We start from the raw sequence: 19557 nt of genomic DNA on the forward strand, positions 1-19557 counted from the left end.
ATGGGGGCCGATGAGGGATATGAAAGATCTAAACCATAAGATTGGGAGTTTTTAAAAAAATGTTTACTGTCTGGTTTTAACATGTATGTTTGGTGCTATTTTGTCTAAACTCCAGTTGTTTTCTGAGGCTCTGATATTGCTAATCATTTAGTGCCTTTCAGAAATCTAGCCTCTGATTCTTCTTTTTTTTCTTTTTTCTTTTTTTCGGAGCTGGGGACCGAACCCAGGGCCTTGGGCTTGCTAGGCAAGCGCTCTACTGCTGAGCTAAATCCCCAACCCCCTAGCCTCTGATTCTTGATGTAATGATGTTTAATTATTTATTCAGCCACGATTGAAAAGCTTTGCAATACACTTTTAACATGGAGTTCCTTGTTCAGCTTGTAGTGTAGCGAAGGGATGGAGACTCACAAACAAGAATTACAGAGAGGCGCTCGCTTCAGCAGCCCAGAAAATTGGAACGATACAGAGAAGACTAGCATGGCCCCTGTGCAAGGATGACAGGCAAATTCGTGAAGCGTTCCATTTTTTTTTTTTTTTAAAAGAAATACAGAGAGTTGGATCAGTGATGCTTAGATTAACTTGGAACTCTCTTACTTTATGTTGCTGTGATGGGATGCCATGACTAATGCAATTTAAAGTAGGAGTTTATTGGGGATCTACATTTTCAGAGCTTGAGTCCATGACCATCATGGTAGGGAGCATGACAGGCAGGTAGGCCTAACACTGGAATAGTAGTAACTGAGAGCTCATATCCTGAGACAACCATCAAGAGACAGAACAACTGGGAATTGTGTGGGCTGTTGAAACCTCAGTACCAATCCCCAGTGACATACGTCCTTCTGCATGGCCAAACCTCCTAACCTTTCCCAAATGCTTCCATCGACTGTAGCCCAAGTATTCAAATACACGAGCCTGTAAGGATATTTTCATTCAAACTGCCACATTAGTAATATTAAAATGTAAACTTGCAAAGCAGCACAACTATAGAGAAATCCACGTAGCTTTAGCTTTGAGAACAGGTACAGGAAACCTTTTGAGATGTCACAGGAAGAGTATTGTATTCTATTTAGAACTCAACAATAGTAGATACATTAGCTTAGCCTGGAGAAAAGTCTTGTAATGTAGGTTAGAGGAAATGAGAGCACTGGCATACGGAAGACCGCCCACACACACAAAGATGGGATCCGCAGGGTAGGACAGAATTGAGTTTGCTGTGCTACACGGTAACTAGGCCACCCATAGGAAAAGCAGGCAGCAGTGGTTGGACTCATCCAAGACCAGTGAGTTGAGATCTTGTTTGGAAATCTCTAATGCATCTGGCAGGACACTGGTCTGTCACAATTTGTGCCTTCTGCTTACAGGGATTGCACTCACACACCAGTGCAGTACGTAGTTCCTGGTGTGGTGAGAGTATCAGTGGGGTATGGAGACTACAGCCAGTTCAACAGTGTATCTGTCCATGTTCCCATCCCACCTTTACAGCATCAGTCACTCATGCAGTCGGTTTTGGAGTCTTCAGATTCAGGAAATGCAAAGTAGTTCTTGTTCATGAGAAGTTCAGGAATTTTCTTTTTTATTTTACTTACAATCTTTAATACAGAATGCAAGATATAGGAACTTATTTTAATACGCACTCTTTCTTACAGGTGAGCTAAGAGAACATTTTGCTCAGTTTGGCCATGTAAGAAGGTGCACTGTACCTTTTGTGAGTATTAAAATAATAAAAAGCTGTGGGTGGAGTGGGGACATCTCTCTGTGGTAGAGCACTTGCCTAGTATGTATGAGCACCTGTGTTTGATCCTCAGACTGAGATCGTCAGAAGGGAAAAATGACCTTTTAATTTGATTGGATGATACTGATTAAAGCATATATTAATGCCAGATATATATTCATTTTCATTAACATTTGTTCTATCCAGTGGTGGTGGTGGCGGCAGTGACAGCGGCAGCAGAGGCAGGTTAGATCTGAGTTTGAGGCTAGCCTAGTCTACAGGAACCAGGGCTACAGAGAAACCTTGTCTTGAAAATAAAAGGCAAACAAAAAACTATAGCATTACATAATTTCTCTCCTCCCCTTCCTCCTTTGACCCATCCCATCTATCCCATTAGTATTATAGTTTGGGTTGGTGTTATAGTTCAGAGTTCACAGCTGGGTTAGACCATCATTCCCTTTATCCCATAGCAGAGTGCGTACTACCATACGACATCATGAGACCCAGCCAGTACAAGGAATCTTCTAGCACAGACAGGAAGTCATGTAGCCTGGGTTTGCCTCCTACTTGCTTAGCAGGGATGATCTTAAATCAGTGTGAATCTTGCCTGCTTCCCAAATGCTAGAATTACAGATGTGTGTCATTATACCCAACTATCACCTCAGTTTTAACACAAACTTTTAATGCCTTGACTTGTGACTTGTGAAAATGGTCCCAGGTGAGCATGAGACGGATGGGACTGAATCCTTGTCTGCATCACCAGCTTTCCCTACATCCTGTTAAGAAAATTACCTTTGAAGTATCAGAGTGATGCCCAACTGTTTTTTGCAACAGTATAATTTTGTATGGAATACTAATAAAGGCTAAATACATATCCTCACTAAATGAACATCCGTCTTCTACTAGAGGGTTGGAGGGATGAGATAGAGTGCCTCCAAGCACACTAGAGACTCTTCAGTGCCTCATACTAGGCCAAATGATAAACACTCTGCCTCTTCCACAAGGGAGGTAGCAAAATGTTTAACCTATTCTTGGAACCATGTTGGTAAAGGTTGTACTTTTACTTTTGTTCTTCAGTGAGGGTGCTGGGTGAATACACTTGTTAAAAAGGGAGTGGAGAAGAACACTTGTTGCTCTTCCAGAGGAACTGAGTTTGATCCCCAATACCCACATGGGATGGATCATACTTTTTTTTTTTAAGATTTATTTATTTAATGTATATGAGCACACTGTTACTGTCTTCAGACACTCCAGAAGAGGGCATCAGATCCTATTACAGATGGCTGTGAGCCACCATGTGGTTGCTGGGAATTGAACTCAGGACCTCTGGAAGAGCAGTCAGTGCTCTTAACTACTGAGCCATCTCTCCAGCCTATAAATACTTCTAAGTAATCTAATGCCACAGGATCTAACACCCTCTTCTGGTCTCCACGGTGACCTATATGACATACATTTGCAAGGCACATAAAAGCATGAACATCAAAGCATGCGATGCTGTGGTGATGAGTTCATTATCTCAGGAATGACAGATGCACCCACCTTTGGGAGCTTTTCTAACAATTACTTCATTAGAAACCAGAAAAAAATGAAACATGGGTACTTAAGTGAGTTTCCTTTGAGTAAACAGGTCACTGGTTTGTGTCTTGGACGTTTGACTGTATCAAGTGTACTTGCAGAAAGCTGTTAGCACTTCCTCAATTTCCAGTATAGTATTGCTAAGATTTAGCATTGGGTAACCAGGAGGGTATGTAGTAAGGGCTACTGACACGTACTGAGATCTGATTTTGGCAAATGAAAAAGTTGGTAGTTTCATGTGAATGGAGCTCATGGAAACGTAATGTTCATAGTTAATCCTTTTCTATTTTAATTTTTAGGACAAAGAGACTGGCTTTCACAGAGGCATGGGTTGGGTTCAGTTTTCTTCACAGGAAGAACTTCAGAATGCACTACAAGAAGAACATCATATTATTGATGGAGTAGAAGTATGTATTTCTTTCTGATGTGTGTTCCATGTCCCTTTTAAGAGTTGTCCCTATAAGGTCAGAAAAGGGAAACCCATGAAGACCCCTTTGAGTTCTGGTGCTAGGGATTGAGTGCGGAATGCACATATATGCTAAGTACATGCTCTTCTGAGTTACATCCCCACGTGGAAAACCCACTGCTGACCTATCAGCAGGTATGTGACCCAGAAGTGTAGGCAAAGGGGCCACATTCCTGCTGACTTCAGTTTCATTGACTAGAGGGAAGACAACAGACATTGGAGTCACTGGGTGTGAGTCTCTAATCTTAAAAATAGGTAAATTCTATTAATGTTTTTTTTTTAAAAAGTAACCTTTTCTGACAGTGCTTTCCCTCCCACAGATCCATGTTCAACCTCAAAAACCAAAGGTTTTGCATGGGGCTCAAACATCTGATGAAGAGAAAGATTTCTGACATGATCAGTGTCCTGTCCACTAAATAAACAGAACTTAGACTTTTTCTAAATGTGTTTTTTTTTTTTTGAAACTAGTTTGCACTAAGCAAGAACTTGGTTTCCCCACTGCACAGTAGAAGAGTCCAACAGGGCAAATGCATCTGCCAGCATAATTCGAGTGTATGAGCATCCACCTACTAACCATTTGGGGTAATTCATAAAGTTCTTACAGAAAATTTTACCCCTGGATTAGCAAGGAAGTAGCCTCAATTTTGTCAGGGGCAGTATTTTTTATAAGTGCTGCAAGATTGGAGAAGCACAAACACAGACCATTCTTTATAAAAACTACTGTGAAACAGAATATGCATTGCCTCTATCTCCTGGATGGAAGGAGTGTTGGGATCTATCACCCAGATTTGGTTTTTTTTTTTTTTTTTTTAATTTTTTTTTAAATACAGTCCAGTTGTTATCCCCCTCCCCATCATCTCTCCAAAAATTCCTCTTCCCCTGTCTCCAAGAGGATGCCCCACCCCACCCCCCACCCCCAGGCTTCCCCATTCTTTGTGGTCTCAAGTCTCTTGAGGGTTAGGTCCATTTTCTCTCACTCTGGCCAGACCAGGCAGTCCTCTGCTGTATACGTCAGATTTAATTTCAAGAGGCCCATCTACTCCTTCCTTCGCTTCTTGCCTTCATGCTCATGTTCCTTGGGGCGACTGCTATCTGAAGGTCTTTTAGACCCACCATGCTGTTTTGCTTCTTCCAAAAACTTGTCCAAACCAAAAGGATCTTCCTCAAACTGAACTGGTCCTTCTCGGCCTCTCTTTCTACCATCTGAACCCGAAAACTCTTTATCAGGAACAAATCTAGGGGGAAAAGAGAAGAAGTTATGAACTATTTCTGTTTTGCTGGTGTAAACAGGAATGAACAGCAACTGTCTGCATTGGTACCTGTTGGTCTTTATCCTGGTTTCGAGGTCATCACCATACATGTCCTTGTCTAGATTTTTACTCGGCCTATAGATACTCTGAGCCATATCTTTGCCACCTCTCCAGGCTTGATCATAAACATTGTAAATTTCATCTTCTCCACCTGCAAATCCACTGTCCATACCCTGTGGAAAGATGAATGACACCAAATAAAAATGTATACTTATCCAAAGCTGAATCTAAATGCTTAGGAATTAATAGACACACGTTTACAGCTAATTAAGAAATCACAACTACAATATTTATGTAAAATAGTAAGTATACAGTTGTTTATACACATTTGAGTTCTTAGAAACTAAAATTAAATCAGAGTATACATTAGATTAGGTTAATCCCAGCACTAATGAGGCAAGCAGGTGAGTCTCTGCCAGTCTGAACATCACGTTCTAAGACAGCCAGAGCTATATAACATGCCCGGTCTCACACGACAGCAAAGTTCTGACTAACCAAAAATAAAAGACAATGGCTAGGCGTGGTGATGCATAGTTTTAATCCCAACACTCACAAGCAGAGGCAGGCAGATCTGGTTTACAAAGTGAATTCAGGACAGCAAGGATACACCTAGAACCCATCTTCAAAACCCAAAACTAAAGAACAAATAAAAACCCCAATCCAAGAAAAACAAGACAGAAAGTTGGCTGTGTAGAGAAGGAGGGGTGGATCTGGGAGCAGGTGGAGGAGAGTGAATATGGTAAAATTCAATTGTATGAAGTCCTCAGGAAAAAAAGAAAAAGAAAATCAACTAAAAATGTCATTAAAATTGAAGGATTGTATTGTGGGTACTGGACAATGATGCTGAGAAAAGTTACCTCAACTGCCTGAGAATGTCAGTATTAATTAAAGCACAAGATCATAAGGTCCTCAATGAAAATCTTAAAAACTTTAACTCAGCTTTTAAAAGGTTTAAGCTCAAGGTCAGAAGAGCTGGCTGCTGTGAAAGATTTACTCCTGTGGCGCCTCCACCCCAACTCCTGCTCAGTCTGGCTGATGCTGCACAGCAGTTATGAAAGAAGCTTTGGCATCAAAGCATTCAAGGTCGAATCTCAGTTCCATCAATGACTCGATCCTGTCTTAATTATCCATGAGAGGTAATAGGGTGGGTGCTGCAGAGACAGTTCAGTGTTAAAGCAGTTTCTACATAAGCATGAGGGCCCAGGCTTGGATTCCTAGGACCCATGTAAATGATAGGTGGGTGTGGAAGCTTGCCTGTAACTCCATCCTCTGAAGATGTAGACAGGAAATCTCAGAGCAGGCTGGGTAATTCTATCAGTGAGTTCTGGGATGGACTGAGAGATCTGCCTCAGTGAATAATGTGGAAGGCAGAGTGATAAAGACAATTCCCAACATCAATTTCCAACATTAACATATGCATGTACACATACGTGCCTACACATGCAAACATGCATATGAATGAAAATGGAAAAATAGGAAAAATAAAGAACGAACCTTCCCCCAAAAACCAATTGTCCGCCTTCATATGTTGTTTGTCCCCCTCCCCTCCATATTTTCTGAAGGACTGAAATGAATAGACTCGGAACAATGCCAGGAATATAAAAAGTATCAAAAAATGCATTGTTGCTTGGAAGATATTACTGCTGTCTCTAATTCTCAAACCATTAAGTCACAAGTTATTCCCAGGAAGAGCTAACATTACACTTACTAGCGTCAATCCACAGCAATATGGAAGTGTAAGTCTTTAAAACAAACCTTTCCTTCCCAACTTGCTTTTTATAGTGTTTTGTCACAGCAATAGAAACCCTAACTAAGAAGAACACACTAGATAAAGGTGTTTTCTAAGTTCCTCGTACCTTGGACTGGTTGAAGAGCCTTTGGTCATACTGGACTTCATTGGAAGTTCGAGGATTGGGCACACCAAGAGCAATGACTTCACTGATATCTCGATTTTCATTTCTCTGTAGTTTGGACCTATTTGAAATACATATTTATTAGTATACTTTCACAGACAAGAGGAATATATGGAATATAAACACAATCACTCTCAGAAACAAAGGAAATGTTGTATTTATGTCTCACAAGCACATAGGTCTGATGATGCACAATCATGCTAGAAGCCCTGGGAGTACTTCAGATGCATGCTTAGAAAAGGTGGGTATGAGTCTACAGTTGGGTCCTACTAGCTCAGAGGACACACAGGAGACTGGTTCTTGGATACAAATGGATACACCACACACCTTTAATCCTTCTCAGTAGGCTTCACTCAGCTCTGACCTAATATGCACTAATTTTTATCCTACCTGGATTCCATGACACAACATAGAAAACATGACAATGACATTACATTCCTTTGCTTGACTTCAGACATTACACTAATCCTCCGCTGTTTCGGTATAAATGCAATCAGTATCTCCATGAAAACCAAGGTGACTGTCCACAATTGACAAGATACTCGTGTCTTAAATATTTCCGTAGACAATTTTATTTTCATCCAATTACAACTTCACGGCCACTTTACTGGATTTAGAAGCCCAGTTTCTGTACAGATCCACTGTCACTGTACACTGTGGCAAGTCCACAATTCACTGATCACATCCATATTTCATTTCTCTTTTCCATGGGTTCAGTTTTGCAGAGGAGAAATATGCCAATTAAAGAAGGAACCACGTTGGTAGAGTCAGGTTAAGATTTAAACTTGAAGCTGGGTTGGACCAGCTTCTAGCATCATCAGAGCATGGACAATTACTCATACGGGAAGAAAGTGTTTATTTGCATCTAGCTCAAACCCTGAATTCCACCTTTGGAGCACAGCATTTTCTGGACTTTGAGGCTACCTCAGTCCTCAGGCCCTTGTGAATGACAAACTTCATTCACAAACTTGCCGATGCCTACTTTATGTTCCTATTGAACGTATCGGGCTTGTTTACACCACTTCATTTTCCCATCTATGAAGCTCCGATCTGAATGTTAAACTGAATGTTCACAGGAGTCCAAACTCTTCCTTCAACACTTACCCTCCTCCCTGCAGCAGGCACAGTACATGATCTAGAAAGGAGGTTGCTAAGGCTATGGTGCCTGGCTTCCCATCTACACACACGCATGCAAGCCACTTATCCCACCACTTGGGAGTCAAAAAGCCCACAGAACAACTGATCCTTCCCTTCTGCACAGACATGATCTGGAGTCCCTTTCCTATGACAGACTTTCTCAAAACTAACTACTAGTTCAATGAGGTGAAGGACAAAACAGGGAACCTTCTAGGGAGCTTCAATTCTGTTAAGACAAACAGCTCGGGTGTGGCAAAGTTAGTTCTTAATTTATTACCAAGCTAAAGAAATGCCCTTCTTCCTGACTCACACTCTTGCAGGTAGCAACCCACCTCTTATCAGGAGCTGCTCTGGAAAGGTTCCGGTCATGCTGCCTCTCTTTTCGCCTGTCATGACGGATTTCATCTCTTTCTCGGGCCTCTCCATCCTCTGTGGACACAGTTGAAAATTAGCTTGTCACTATATTAACTACTCATAGTTTGCACAAGGGCTGGCTCTTCAACCTTAGAAAATGCTGTATTTTTCTATTTTCTTGAGACATGGCCTAGGCCAGCCTCAAACTGGCTCTCCTTGCTGCTGGGATTATAAGTGCGCACCATCTGTTCTTTGTGGTCACACTCAGCCCTCCAACATTCCTTGCAGTCAATTTAAATCCAAGTTTGTGGACTGTAGACTCCTATATCAAAGTTACTGAAATGCACAGAAGTAGAAAGCTGGACTGCTAGAGAGGGAAGCACGCTGTGAAAATCCAGTCACACTAGTTGTCTTTAAAAATTAACCGGAGTCTAGGTGAAGAGAGGCTGTTCTTTTCATCAAGCATTCCTTTCAGCTCTTCCTCCTTATGTTTGAAAATTGTCCGGATAAAATGCAAAGAAAGGGCTGGGGAAATGGCTTAGCTGGTAAAATGTCTGCTGTTCAAGCATGAGGACCTGAGTGTGGACCTCTAGCAGCCCGGTAGACAGCTAGACATTGTAGTGAGTGTGGTGAGCTTCCGACTCTCTGACATCCTTTCTTCAAACTACAAAGAATGATTGAGCACGGACACTCAGTGTGTCTACAGGAGGCACACACACATCCACATCAGCATCCCCCACATAGAACCTTTTAACAAATGGAAAGAAAACAGAACCATGTACAGGCTTTAGTTGGAGCTTGCTGAACAGCCAGCCTAGCTAAATTCGCGAGCTCCAAGCAGAGAGGCTGTGTTTCAAAAACTAAGGTGACTGCTGGCCAGCTTTAATAGTGCCACAAAACCCACTGGTGTGGAATGGTGGGAATTAACGGTGTTATACACTGCTGGACCCTGCACAGCACAATCCTGTCTGGCAGGGTGAGCTCACTGGTGCAGCACGGGCAGTGCTGTCACGGGGCTGACCTGATGCTTTTGGGTCAGATCCCTAACTACTCTGACACATCTCCTATGGAATCAGCTATACTGGGGTAAGCACAAGGGCTCTTGTAGTCACCTATCATTCATTCCATCCAGAATGTTCTCCCAGATAGCCACATGGTTTATTTACAAGTTTTTGTACTAATATTAGCATTAACAAGTAAGGCCTCTTCTGACAAGCCTTTCCTTCTGGCAGTTTATATCCCGTGTTTTATTTTTCTTTATCCATTGTATTATATTCTATACAATTGACTTCATTTGCTTATGTTGTTTTAGAGACAGGATCTTACTATGTAGCCCTGGCTGTCCTCAAACTTTTCATTCTCCTGCCTCAGCCTCCTCAGTGCTGGGAGCAGAAGTATACTGCCAAGTGACTTTCTCCCATATTAAAGGCTTTTTTTTTTTTTTTAAAGATATGTACTTCTTTGCTTTTTGGTAGCTTAGTTCTACATTATTTCTGAAATAACTCAATTTTTCTTGTACATATAAACTACTTTTGTATGCTGTAAAATACCCTCCCTCATACATGCTCAGTGCATGGACACTTTCTAAAATGAGACATACATTGTCAGTAAGTAAATTCCAATGAGAATGTCATACCTTTTTCCACATGGGTTTTGATCCCAGCTCTCCTTTCTCTGGCTTTCTGGGCCATTTCTCTGAGTTTCTCTTCGTGCTTCTCCTTTTCTTTCTGAGCCATCTTTCTCTCCACTTGGGCTCGCATTTCCACCGCTTCTCGAGCCTGTTTAGTAAAGTGAGATGTTAAGTGGAACTCACAGTGGAACACACATTTACAGCTCTCTCCAACTCCTTACTGCAGCCTGCCTGGAAAAGCAACTGCACAGACTTCAAGGTCCAACAAGAGTATACGACTTTGGAAGTCTGGGCTTGTCTCTTGGGAATGTTTAGATGGTGCAAACACAGGGAACCTGGTTGACTTTTATAAGTCAAGTACATCATTAATGCTTTTTAGCGAACAATCCAAAAATGAAGTATTGGTTGAGCACTAAGGTGAGCACCTAGCACAAAGAAGATCATCGGAGTCCACCAGTTCAGAACCAGACTGGGATGTGCTGGGCATGGCGGGGCACGACATTAATGCCCGCACTTGGAAGGCAGAGGCAGCTGAGTCTTCGTGTTTGTTCCCAGACAGCCAGTGGATCCTGTCTCAAAACTAAAGAAAGGAAGCCGGACTGAACCATAGTGAGATCCACCCTCAAATGTAAGTAAATAGGTAAATAAATGTAGCTGAACATGGTAGTGCATACGTGCAATCTAGAAATCAGGAGGCTGAGGCAGAAGGATTGCTTGCAGTGAGTTCCAGCATAGCCTGAGCTTGAAACTCAGATCCTATCTCAAAAACCAAATCCACCAAGATTTACGTATGACTCTCCCTTGAGACAAAAATCTTTGCCTACATCTGAAGACTTAAAAACAAACAAACAAAACATATCCAAAAACTCCACTTATTTATTTGTATGTGTGTGTGCATGCCAAAGCAGCACTGTATCTATAAGGTCAACAGCCCATACCATCAATGCCATTATGTGAGTAACCTAAATCAAAATGTTTACCTACCCTTCTCTACAACTGTCCTTCAGGGAACATCTACATCTAAAATACAAGAAATCTGTGCAACACACAATAGTACCTAGCAATCCTCAAAGAATTAGGTTAGCCTAGGGAAACAATACTCTGGCACAGGAGGATCAATGCTGCTAGGGGTCTCCGGACAGAGCTGTACCTAGCCCCTGCTGCCATTGGTGTACACACTTGCCAGTGTCCCTCTAGATCTCAGGTAAACTGATGTGGGCTCACAGATGCACAAACACTCAGCAAACTGTAAAAGACCAACCTTCCGATCTGCAATGTATAGGGCTTCAGCCAGTTTGGCAAAATTTTCATTGATGTGGACAGTCTGAAGACCTCTTCCATCAGCAGCCAGCCGTTTATCTAGTGGAATCGTATACCCCTGAAATGAAAGCCGAAGGCAGGTCAGCACAGTGGGGCTGCAGTTATCACAAAACATTACTAGCGCACGCCCGTTCTGAGAACACTCACATTTCTATTTCTTACACTCACTTCCTTTACACAACAGTAAAGGCTTTCGATGGAGGGATCATGCTCTAGTCACCCTAGTTAACTGCATGAGGCTGCCACACACCTCCCTCTCACAGGAAGGTGGGGTAGAGCGCCAAGGGATGGTGGCAAATTCAGTCAGTAAATGGAAGAACTAAGATTGGATCACTAACATGATGATGCAAGAGCCCAAGTGTTTAAGCCTGCCGTCCAATAGTCAGACTACAGTAAAATTAGGTCCTAAGAATGCAGACAAACTACTTGTACCCAGGGAGTATGCTGAACATCTCTTGGAATCATATCTTTCAGGCCTGGCTTTATGTTTCCCGATTTCTAACTTATCTATCAAATGCTACCCTTAAATCCATTGTCTCCTAACGTGAAGCAGTGCTGGCTGGGTGTGCTGCTACGTGTCTGCAACCAAGTTGAGATTACAAGTTCAGGACCAGTCTGGCCCACACAGCAAGTTCCAGGCTACAGACTGAGACCTTGGCCCCAAAGCAAAAATATAAAGAACCATATGAAAAAGATCCATAGATAAATGAAGACCCACAGTGCTTCAGTGTCATCTCAACAGACCACAGTGTTGCACAGATATGAATCAACCCACATAAGAAGGTTCAGAGCCTTTCCAGTGGAGCACGACTATGTAATTTCATATTTAATTCTTGATCTAAAGTTTCCGCCTTCACCCATCAATATGACTCATGCAGTAGACTCCAATCCTATAAGAAACTGGAACTTGGAAATGTATCCCATAATTTATAGACCCTCACTAATTCTGGAAGCTCTGGCAGCTGAGATACATAAGATTTTTTGTTTGTTTGTGTTTTGAGTCTATGTATTTGGGTCTCTCTATACAATTCTGGCTGTCCTAAAACTCACTCTTAGACCAGACTGGCCACAAACCTATAGATATTGGCTTGCCTGCACCTCAAGTGTGCCACCAGGCCCTGCAACAGAAGGTTTTATTTTTAGGGCTTATTTTTTCAGACAAGATCTTGCTATGTAGTCCAGAGTAGCCTTCAACTTGTTATCCTCCTGCTTCGCTTCATGTGTGCAGGAATCACAAGCATGAACACCACTCTTGACAATACCATGAACAGCAATGCTACACAGCAGAATAGCTAGAAAGAAACAAAGGAGTGAACCCCCCCCTAACCTCCTCCCTACCCCTGAAAACTCATGCTGTCCTTTCTCATGTGAACAATGAGATATTTTTTCTGGAAATAATTCTAACCTAGAAGTTTGACCTTCATGAAGAATTAGATCTTCAACCAATAGGGTATTCTCTCTCATTCATATTCATATTCATATCATATTCATTCTCATTCTCTCTCTCTCTCTCTCTCTCTCTCTCTCTCTCTCTCTCTCCCTCCCTCCCCTCCCTCTCTCTCCCTCCCTCCCTCTCTATCTCTCATCTATGTGCTTCTGATAGCTATGATATACCAGAGAGATTTACATGGTATTCAAGGGACTGGTATAGCAACACATCTAGTGTATTTTAAAGTGCCCTATGAAGCTGTCTCTCGTCTTTGGGGTACATCAGGTTCAGATGCTAAATGTGTGCTTGTCCACTAAGCTCTGCTCTCGGGAGTTGTAATTTTTTATTGTGAATGGTAAGCTAACTGAGGAGCTAAGGCTTCAAGAAATGTCCCCAGGCACTGGAAAAAATTTCCTGAACAAAACACCAATGGCTTATGCTCTAAGATCAAGAATCGACAAATGGGATCTCATAAAACTGCAAAGCTTCTGTAAGGCAAAGGACACTGTGGTTAGTACAAAATGGCAACCAACAGATTGGGAAAAGATCTTTACCAATCCTACAACAGATAGAGGGCTTATATCCAAAATATACAAAGAACTCAAGAAGTTAGACCACAGGGAGACAAATAACCCTATTAAAAAATGGGGTTCAGAACTAAACAAAGAATTCACAGCTGAGGAATGCCGAATGGCTGAGAAACACCTAAAGAAATGTTCAACATCTTTAGTCATAAGGGAAATGCAAATCAAAACAACCCTGAGATTTCACCTCACACCAGCGAGAATGGCTAAGATCAAAAACTCAGGTGACAACAAATGCTGGCGAGGATGCGGAGAAAGAGGAACACTCCTCCATTGTTGGTGGGGTTGCAGACTGGTACAACCATTCTGAAATCAGTCTGGAGGTTCCTCAGAAAATTGGACATTGAACTGCCTGAGGATCCAGCTATACCTCTCTTGGGCATATACCCAAAAGATGCCCCAACATATAAAAAGACACGTGCTCCACTATGTTCATAGCAGCCTTATTTATAATAGCCAGAAGCTGGAAAGAACCCAGATGCCCTTCAACAGAGGAATGGATACAGAAAATGTGGTACATCTACACAATGGAATATTACTCAGCTATCAAAAACAATGCCTTTATGAAATTCATAGACAAATGGTTGGAACTGGAAAATATCATCCTGAGTGAGGTAACCCAATCACAGAAAAACACACATGGTATGCACTCATTGATAAGTGGCTATTAGCCCAAATGCTTGAATTACCCTAGATGCATAGAACACATGAAACTCAAGACGGATGATCAAAATGCTTCACTCCTTCTTTAAAAGGGGAACAAGAATATCCTTGGCAGGGAATAGAGAGGCAAAGATTAAAACAGACACAGAAGGAACACCCATTTAGAGCCTGCCCCACATGTGGCCCATACATATACAGCCACCCAATTAGACAAGATGGATGAAGCAAAGAAGTGCAGGCCGACAGGAGCCGGATGTAGATCTCTCATGAGAGACACAGCCAGAATACAGCAAATACAGAGGCGAATGCCAGCAGCAAACCATTGAACTGAGAATAGGACCCCCGTTGAAGGAATCAGAGAAAGAACTGGAAGAGTTTGAAGGGGCTCGAGACCCCTTATGAACAATAATGCCAAGCAACTAGAGTTTTCAGGGACTAAGTCACTACCTAAAGACTATACATGGACTGACCCTGGACTCTGACCTCATAGGTAGCAATGAATATCCTAGTAAGATCACCAGTGGAAGGGGAAGCCCTTGGTCCTGCTAAGACTGAACCCCCAGTGAACGTGATTGTTGGGGGAGGGCGGCAATGGGGGAGGATGGGGAGGGAACACCCATAAAGAAGGGGAAGGGGAGGGATTATGGGGATGTTTGCCCGGAAACCGGAAAAGGGAATAACACTCGAAATGTAAATAAGGAATACTCAAGTTAATAAAAAAAAAAAAGAAATGTCCCCAGGCTGCAACTACTTCCTGAGCAATTCCCAGGGACAGTCCTGAGAGACAGTGTTCCAAAGTAATCACCTTAGCGTTCTTCCAGTTGGAAATACAAGGAGGGATCTTCCACTCCTGCTGCTCCTTTACAGTCATCTGAAAACAGAGGAGAAGAGATGTTTTTATTACAGTCTAACTCAAAACCCAAATACAACCCTTCCCAAGGACAGCTCTACATGCACCGACACAGGACAAACAGCTGCAGCAAAATCTGTTCCTAGTACGGACTGTAGCCACAGGCGGGCTAACGTGAAGAATGGAGAAGAGTTCAGATTATCACAGACGCTGGACATTATTCTTCTATAATTAAACATGGTTGGAGGAGTGAGGCAATGTGGCAGCTTTCTGATGAAGACGCACTGTGTGAGTCAAACAGGACCTGTCCACTCCCCTGACTTTAGAGACACTCATTCTTGTAAGTACACTGTACTGTGGTCGTAACTGGGTCCATATCTGACTTGTAACATACACTAAACCCAAGTGCAACCGTGGTGACATGTGCCTAAGGCAGAGGGACTGTAAAAGGCACCAGTGAGAAATACTTGAAATACTAGTAGGATTACCTTCCGACTAGGAGAGTGCATTACAGGTGCAGGAGGAGATGGTGGTCCCCGGGGAATTTTCTTATTAATCCTGAAGAATAAATCAGAGGGAAACAGAGCACCAAGCTTGGTTTTGTCAGTCAGTAAATGTGGCCATTGTCATCACTTACTTCACAGCATTAACACAGCATCATGATGTAACTGACACACAATTAATTAAACATGAAGCAGACAATCTAGTCACCTGGATAACAGTTTAGATAGTGAGCATCCTCATCACCTCAGCTTGTTCACGACCCCTCTTCTCCTCCCCTTTCCTCCCATCCCCACCCATCTCTCCATGGGCACCACTCATTGACCCTCTGTAACTAAGTGTAAATTTGAATTTTCTAGAATTCTTCACTATTAATTCATTTCCTGTGTGTGAGGTGGGTATGCATGTGCCCTGGGAAGGATGCCGGTCAGAGAACAACTCTGCAAGAGTGGGCTCTCTCCTTCCGCCATGCGAGTGCAAGAACCTGACCTCTGGTCAGAGGACTTGGCAGAAAGTGTCTTTCACCTCTGAGCCTTCTAGCTGATGCCACCGTCTTGAGTTTTACATATAGCAGAACCATACATTGTATTATGTGTTTCTGTCTGGCTTCTTTTATGTAGCGTAATTATTTTCAGACTCATCTGGACTTTAATTGGCCCAATAACATTGCAGATATTGATGAATCAATGTTCTCTTATCTCTTTGCCTGTTGATGACCATGTGCAGCACTTTTGTTTGACTCAGCAGCAGTTCACCCTTGTGAAGCCATATACTTACTTAAATCTTGGAGGCTCCATTGGGTCTTTCTGCATTTCTACCATCCGAATAACCCTCTGTTTAGCTCCAGAATTGAATGCTACTCCTTGCTGAGATGGTGTGTAACTAAAGAAAGTAGATGAAAATTAAAGGTAAATTAATTCAAGATTTTTTTGGTAGGTATTTTGTCTTCTACTACAGTCTAAAGAGACCTGACTTTCAACTTTTTGCAGAAAGTTTGGATATAAAATCACCATACATGTAGGGAGGGCAGTCCTAAACAGACCAGAAAAACAACAGAGACTGACCCACAAACAAGATGTGCACTCAAGTGCTGTGACTTCCCTTCCTTTCCTCTCCATAGCCCATCTGGAGTAAACCCCCTCAGTCTCGTGTGTCTAAAACTAGCACCCGCTTTATATCTACATTATGGGGAAAAAATTGTCAGGGCTAGAAAGATGGCTCTGCACTTAACGGCACTGACTGCTCTTCCAGAGGACCCAGGTTCAATACTCAACACCGAGGTCAGATCACACTGCCTGCAACTTCAATTCCAGAGGATCTGACTCCGTCTTTTTGGCTTTGTAGAGCACAGGGCGTGCAGGCGAAACCATACTAAATCCAAGTTTTCCTTTAAAATCTAGTTCCTATCATTCCTCACACAGTTCACTGAAGGCCCTCAACATTTAGTAACATTATAAATGCTTACTAAATATAATTAAAAATGACAAACAATTGTAGTTTGGGTCATATACCACAGGTAATAGTTTATTCTCTAAAAATCCAAATAAAAAACCCAAAAAACCCCCCTGAAAATCAAACCCCCCCAAACTGTAAACAACCATCCAAAGGTCACAACAGTTAGTATCTCTTTTCGTGAGACAGGGTCTCACACTAAGTGACCCTGGTGGTCCTACAACTCAGAGATTCACATGACTGTGCATGTGCAACCCCACCCAGCTTAAAACAGTTATTATTTTAATGTGGGTATTTTTAAGAACTTCTGCAAGTAAGAGTTAATAGGCTTCAAAAGTCATTATCTAAGACAATGTGCTTGTCACTGGCTTTGTAGGCTGCTGAGAGTTGTCAAGCCCTACCTACTGAGTCTGACATGCAATAGCTCTGCCATACCGGATATATTGAGCAGGAGCCAGCTTGTCAGCTGCACGAACTGGCATGGCCGCAGCAACCTTCTGAGATACGGACTTCTCCAAGGCAACTCTTGTCTTTTCTGTTATCTGAAATGAGAAGCATCATGTTGAGTGGTTTGGAAATTACTAAGGACATAAAGTCATCTAAAATAATCACATGTATCAACTCCTGGTTACCTCTTTAATCGCTTCCTCATCGGGCCTCTGCAGGTCTGGGTCATCTGCATTCATAACCTCCTTTGGAACCAGGTCTGTGTATTTGCTGTAAATGACCTAGAGTATCCAAACACAAGCAGGCTTAGGGATACAGAGAATGGAAAAAGAAGCCTCATTTAGTCACTCTAGATGCTAACACGTCCTTGTAGCATATTTAAACATCTAGGATACCTAGTTTTGTCGTTCAGATTTTAAAACAAAAATTGCTTAACATACATACACACATTGCTGCTCTGGCTCCTAACTAATCGCTTTCCCTTGACCCCACGCATTTAAATTATCTGAGATCTTCTACTCGAGTCTGTATCCAAATACATTCTGCCAACAATATCTTATGCATCAGTGATCTCTATTTGAGGCTCACTAGGACTTAAAATTAATGATGATATAAATTGCCTATGGCACCACTGTTTGGATTAAAACCTCATCAGAATTTAAGTCAGGTTACTAAATAATTTCCGAATTCTCTGAACTAGAAAAGGCCACTGGCCTCATCCTGTTTATGTTTCTGCTTTCTGGATCAATTCTATCCACAAACTAGGAAAGGAAACAAGAACAAAAAGGTAAAACAAAACAAAACAAAAAATCCAGAATATTTTCTTCTGCAGGAGTAAGAGAAAAACAAATTCTAATTTTATTTCTATCTTTGTAAGAGATATCCTGACCAAAAAGACTCAGGGAGGAAAGGTTTTATTTTGCTTCCAATTCCAAGTCACAGTCTATTACTGAGAGAAATCAAGGCAGGAACTCACCCTGCTAGTCACATTAGACCCAGTCAGGAGCAGAGACGTGAATGATCCTCTAGTGTTTGCTCCCATTTAGCTTTCTTTTCTCACACAGTACAGGAACTTCTCTGTCTAGGGAATGGTGGTGCCTACAGTGGGCCGACTTCTATCAATTATCCAGATAGTCCCCCACAAACTTGTGGCCAACCCCACTTAGACAATTCCTCAACTGAAACTCCCTTCCCAAGTGATTCCGAGGTTATAGCAAATTGACAACAAAAATGAATTATCCCAGTACATAACTTGTTTTATACTCAACTTTAGGACTACTTTATGAATTCTATCAGGACCAGCAAAGTTCCTAACTCATTCTCTAATAAGATAGGACCAGAGATGATGTACACGAGTGCCTGGCTCAGAACATTCTACACAAGGTATTAATTTCTCAGAGCTGTAAACTGAAATGTCTAGCTTACTGTTTTGAAGAATGAAAAGGACTGGAAAAGAGGATTTAGCCCAGGTTTAACTACTGACACACGAGCCATCAACAGTGTCATCTTTTATTAAGTTTTCATTTTATAAGGAACCCAGAAGCACACAATGATGAGAAGAGTAAGGATCAGTCGCACATGAGGACCACATAGCAGTAACCCACCTCAAAAGCCTTACTTCTTTTTAGGGTGGAAAAATCTACACCATCACAAACTGAAAATTCTCAACACTGGAGAAGAGAGCACTGAGATTACCAAGAGTTAACCCCTTTTACACGGTAGACATTACAGGGAGCTCCTACCTGTTATGTATGTTCGATATATTCAACACTAATATTAATACAGTGCATAAGATCCATTTGCTGTTTCTTATTTGGGTATTCCAAAGTTAATAACCCTTTATCTGAGCATCAGTGAGGTTCTAGCATCTCCCAAGGCAGAGTGGAGGACATCTGGAGCGCAGGGTTCCTCTGTGATAATTAACTATAAAGTCTCACATCCTACAGCCTCAAAAGCTAAAGTGCTGATGAAACTCAGCATAGCTCAGTAACAACATGGCTGGCAGGAGCCATCTGAAGCCTACCGTATACTATACCCTGAAGGTAGGAGCAAAGCGAGTTACTCAAGAGAAAAGCAGGCCCAGGCATGGATGCACTCTCTTCTGGCCTCTACAGGCATCAGGCAAACATGTGGTACATAAGTTAAGATATCCATATACATAAAAATAAAACATCTTTAAACCATAAAGAGAAAGCAGCAAGTCATCCAACTGCTG

General features: G+C 42.0%; 2 protein-coding genes and 1 pseudogene across 3 annotated transcripts in view; 2 read left to right on the top strand and 1 right to left on the bottom strand.

Annotated features, from left to right (window-relative positions):
* The window catches only part of Slirp (SRA stem-loop interacting RNA binding protein), a 6708-nt gene extending 2513 nt beyond the window's left edge, over window positions 1–4195 (top strand). Inside the window, exons 2-4 of the mRNA XM_032908220.1 lie at window positions 1647–1705; window positions 3586–3693; window positions 4073–4195. Coding sequence (XP_032764111.1) covers window positions 1647–1705; window positions 3586–3693; window positions 4073–4144 — 239 coding nt within the window. The 3' untranslated portion in view covers window positions 4145–4195. The remainder of the gene's footprint in view (window positions 1–1646; window positions 1706–3585; window positions 3694–4072) is intronic.
* LOC116906318 lies at window positions 430–529 on the top strand (annotated as a pseudogene).
* Window positions 4191–19557, bottom strand: part of Snw1 (SNW domain containing 1) — a 27369-nt gene continuing 12002 nt past the window's right edge. The window contains exons 4-14 of one of the 2 annotated variants that reach the window (XM_032908218.1): window positions 17528–17623; window positions 17331–17437; window positions 16221–16325; window positions 15431–15500; window positions 14898–14963; window positions 11358–11474; window positions 10103–10244; window positions 8445–8541; window positions 6919–7036; window positions 5072–5235; window positions 4191–4987 (exon numbers count right to left, since the gene is read on the bottom strand). In XM_032908218.1, the coding sequence (XP_032764109.1) occupies window positions 4789–4987; window positions 5072–5235; window positions 6919–7036; window positions 8445–8541; window positions 10103–10244; window positions 11358–11474; window positions 14898–14963; window positions 15431–15500; window positions 16221–16325; window positions 17331–17437; window positions 17528–17623 (1281 nt within the window). In that variant the 3' untranslated portion in view covers window positions 4191–4788. The remainder of the gene's footprint in view (window positions 4988–5071; window positions 5236–6918; window positions 7037–8444; window positions 8542–10102; window positions 10245–11357; window positions 11475–14897; window positions 14964–15430; window positions 15501–16220; window positions 16326–17330; window positions 17438–17527; window positions 17624–19557) is intronic. The other variant, XM_032908217.1, reaches the window with a different exon arrangement.

This window comes from Rattus rattus, chromosome 7, assembly GCF_011064425.1.
Source record: "Rattus rattus isolate New Zealand chromosome 7, Rrattus_CSIRO_v1, whole genome shotgun sequence".
NCBI lineage: Eukaryota > Metazoa > Chordata > Mammalia > Rodentia > Muridae > Rattus > Rattus rattus.